Raw genomic sequence first — 4,218 nt, forward strand, 5'->3', positions numbered from 1 at the left:
GCAGCCACCCAGACCACAGCTGCCTGCTAATGCCAGGCAGTGAGGACCAAGGCCACCAAGAGCCAGCAAGGAGGGCAGGATGGTCCTGCCAGATAGTTTCAGGTGAGGCCTTGGACTCCAGGAGGATGGAGGGGCCACTGGGTACCCAGCAGGTGAGAAAAAAATAGCCACTACCTGGATTAGGGCCTGCAAGGGGAGACTAGGGGCCCAAAAAGAATCCCACTCTGTGGAGTCAACCAGTGCCCTGACCAGACCCTGAGACTGACAGGTGGTATAGCCTTGGGCAAGCAAGCTCAGCCAAGAATGGAGGATGCTGGGGGCAGGAGTAGATTAGACCCAAGGCTAGGCAGGGAGGCCTCTACCCCACACCGTGGTCATTTTTGCCAATCAACAGCTAGCTGACCTCAGAGACCAGGCCTTCTCTCTTTGACCCCAGCAGCAACTGCCAGTTGCTGACACTTTTTTAAAGTTGAAAAATTAAAAGACTCACACTAGGAAAAAAAAAAAAATTGAGCATCACACCTTACTTTCAAAGTAAAGAGTATTACATTCCAGAAGTCTCTGTCAGGGCACCCCAAAATTTTCTTAGACATCAACTCCTTAACATTCTTTCTTGCTTTTCTTTTTTTGTTGTTGTTGCAAGGAAATCAGGCTGCCAGCAGTTCCTTGCAGCCGCCTGGCTCACTTTTATGGTGGCCCGGGAATAAACTTTGGTGGTCAAATTCAAGTGCTCAGGCCCACAGCTGTCTCCTCACAGGAAGCAGCCCACCCTCCTTGGCCCCGGCTGTGCAGAATGCGCCTTGGGGGACTGGGCCCCACATTGCCCAGGAGGCCAGGATGGGGAAAGAAGCAAAGCCTTGTAGGGAGGTGGGGGAAGCAGAGGCTCAGACTGCCCTCATCCACACTTCTGCAAAGGATAGGGATACTTTTTCCCTCCTTCACTCTGATCCTAGCACTGTTTGGGGAACATTTTGCCTCTAATAAACTCAAGTTTAATGAGGTCAGTGAGAACCCCATAAAAGCCACAATCCATAGTTTCTCACCATTATAATTAAAAATGCTGTTCCTGGCTCACCCTATGAAAAGGGTTAGAGGAAAGAGAAAACTCAACGGATTTTTTCTTCTGTGGTCTCTTCCCATCAGAATCCCACACGTGAGCTCCAATCTAGTTCTTCTTGGCCCTCAGTTAAGTTCTGCCCAAAGCTGAAGGAGGGTGCAGAAAACAGTGCCCAACACTGAGTGGGTACAGGCTGCTTGCTGATTATTCCAGAGCTACTCATAATTGAGGAAAAAACAAACAATAACAACAACAACAAAGGCAGACTCCACTGAGATGTTACTGTAAAGGCTTAAGAATTTTTAGGGAGGCAGGAGAGTGAAGGAATGGGTTGGGGGTTGTATTTGAACACAACATACCCTTTTAGTGTCTTCCCTATCTGTTTTGGGGGCCTTGGTATTTCCTTTTGCTTCAGTAAGAAAAATCAAATCCAAATACATTTTTAAAAAGTGAAAACCAATCTTAGCCAATAGTTAGGAGGTATGGAGAGAGTTCTGAGCTACTTCTGGCTTTCTTTGAGAGCCCAGCCTACAGAGACCTCGGGAGTTTAAGCTTTTCCCTTTCTTCCCTAACAAATCCTGCCCTAGCGATTCCTCCAAGAAACCAAGACTGCTTTCTGCTCATGCCAGTTGCTCTGGTTCCTTGAATCCAGGCCAGAATCTTTCAATAAAGTGATTCTTAGCTGCCCAGGTGTGTCCTAGGGTGCCCAAAGAGATAGGAGGCAAGGGAGAGCAGAACATGAGCCCACACCTTGGGCCACAATTACCCTGGAGGGTGACAGACTTGGAGGATGCAGGGGAGTACTAAGAAACAGGAAAGAAGCAATAAGGTCTGGCTGTAGCTTCAAGGAACAAGTCTGGGGGCTTCCACTTAGGAGCAGCCCCTTGTCTTACCCTGCCTACCTCAGGGTCCAAAGCTCCACTGTCCTTTCAGTCTGTTCTAGAGACCCATACTTGGACCCACCACCCACCCCAGAGCCCCACAGATCTTTCATGGATGAGCCCAAATCTTAGCCTCTCATCATATTCCCCCCCCCCCAGGTTTCTTTTTAGCCTACTAGCTGAGGCTCGCCTCCAACCCTAAGGGCCCCAACAGAGAAGATACATGACTCTCACTCTGGTCTTTTTCTTTGGGGTTTGGGATTTAAAAATTCACAGTGGATGTAGCTTTCTGCACATTGATTGACAATAAAGGCAGGCATGAAATATTCACCCAGGGCCACTCTCTCATACTAAATATTTAACACAACATTAGAGAAGGTTTTTCCCAGACATTGCCAGGCACCGGCTGGGCGGCTGGCGCACTGCTCACTACTGGTTTATGACTAATCGGAGTCCCTAGCCAGCGGCAGCACAGTAAGCCAGACAAAGTTGGGACACTGGCTCACAGCTGGGCTGCCTCACCTTTGGGAAACTTCGGATTCTCTTCCGGGGAGCCTCTCTAAAGACCTAAATTGACATTCAGCTCTGGCCAGGTAAATAATCGAATTGACTTCTTCAAACTCTTGTAAACAGGCACTGAATCCAGTTGGAAGGGTAAGAGTCCCTGAGACTTGGGGGGAAGAATTCACTATTCTTGGGGAAATCAAGCAACGGAGAAAGCAGTCTTCACTATCTTCCCAGTGTACTGCTGATCACAGGTCGGAAGCAAGACCCCCATACTGAAGGCTCTCCTCCTTCCCCCAATCCTGGGGGAAAAAAGAGCAGCAGCTAGAAAAAAAATACAATTACCCCCTCCCAACCACCGCCCCCGCCCACCCCACCGCCCACCCCACCCCAACCCTCTCTCTCCTCCTTTGCTGCTCTGTGGAATGGAGAGGAGGGGAGTGACGAGAGAAAAACGAATACAAATCTGCAATTGATTTTCATAATGTTTCTGCGGTGTTTGCAAACCAATCGCCTGAACGTCCCCGATCTTACCTAAGAGAGAACCCCTCCTACGTCTGCGAAGTGCTCCGAACTGATATATGACAATATCTACTTTGGATCACGTGCTCGGGGAGAGAGACTAAGACGGATAACGCGTCATCTCGCCTTCCCAAATTTTCCCCCCTCGCTACACCGGGTCCAAAACCTCCATCCGGAGCCGGCAGGAGAGGAGAACGATGTTTAACTCGGTCAACCTGGGCAACTTCTGCTCGCCGTCGCGCAAGGAGAGGGGCGCTGACTTCGGCGAGCGAGGGAGCTGCGCCTCCAACCTCTATCTGCCCAGTTGCACTTATTACGTGCCCGAGTTCTCCACCGTCTCCTCCTTCCTGCCCCAAGGCCCCTCTCGTCAGATCTCCTATCCCTACTCAGCCCAAGTACCCCCCGTCCGGGAGGTCTCCTACGGCCTGGAGCCATCCGGCAAGTGGCACCACCGGAACAGCTACTCTTCCTGCTATGCGGCGGCCGACGAGCTTATGCACCGGGAGTGCCTTCCTCCTTCCACCGTCACCGAGATCCTCATGAAAAACGAAGGTTCCTACGGCGGCCACCACCACCCCAGCGCCCCGCATGCAGCCCCCGCTGGCTTCTACTCCTCAGTCAACAAGAACAGCGTCCTGCCCCAAGCCTTCGACCGCTTCTTCGACAACGCCTACTGCGGTGGCGGCGACGCGCCCGCCGAGCCCCCCTGCTCCGGCAAGGGCGAGGCCAAGGGGGAGCCCGAGGCGCCCCCGGCCTCGGGACTGGCGTCCCGAGCAGAGGCGGGGGCCGAGGCCGAGGCCGAGGAGGAGAACACAAACCCCAGCTCGTCCGGTTCTGCCCACTCGGCGACCAAGGAGCCGGCCAAGGGAGCCGCCCCCAGTAGGTAGCAGCGGCCGGCGCTGGCGGGCGGCGCGGGAGGGAGCGGGAGGGCGGGCTGGCGAGGGGGGCGGCCGGGGCGCGGGGACAGCCTCGTGTTTTGGGTCAGACAGATTTTATGTGGAGTTTTATAAGCATTCAAAGGATTTTATTATAACCTACAAAGCCCTCTCTCCCAACGACTCGACTTTTTACGATGGAGAAGGGGTGGGGAGGGAGGGAAAAGGGCTCTTTGGAAAAGCCGGGTGAACCCCCTCCCCGTTATCTCCCTCGGTCTGTGAAATTTTTAAAAGTGCCACCATTGCGGGCGATATTAACTTTGATCGTGAACTTAGAGGAGCATTTAAGGAAGGATGGGGAGCCAGGCTGCGGGGGGGG

General features: G+C 52.8%; 1 protein-coding gene across 1 annotated transcript in view; it reads left to right on the top strand.

The window, feature by feature from the left end:
• The first annotated feature begins 3,056 nt into the window (after positions 1-3,056).
• Hoxc11 (homeobox C11) overlaps positions 3,057-4,218 on the top strand; it is a 3,353-nt gene continuing 2,191 nt past the window's right edge. Inside the window, exon 1 of the mRNA XM_004637913.2 lies at positions 3,057-3,843. Coding sequence (XP_004637970.1) covers positions 3,162-3,843 — 682 coding nt within the window. The 5' untranslated portion in view covers positions 3,057-3,161. The remainder of the gene's footprint in view (positions 3,844-4,218) is intronic.

The sequence above is a fragment of the Octodon degus genome, unplaced genomic scaffold (genome assembly GCF_000260255.1).
Source record: "Octodon degus isolate 3935 unplaced genomic scaffold, OctDeg1.0 scaffold00093, whole genome shotgun sequence".
NCBI lineage: Eukaryota > Metazoa > Chordata > Mammalia > Rodentia > Octodontidae > Octodon > Octodon degus.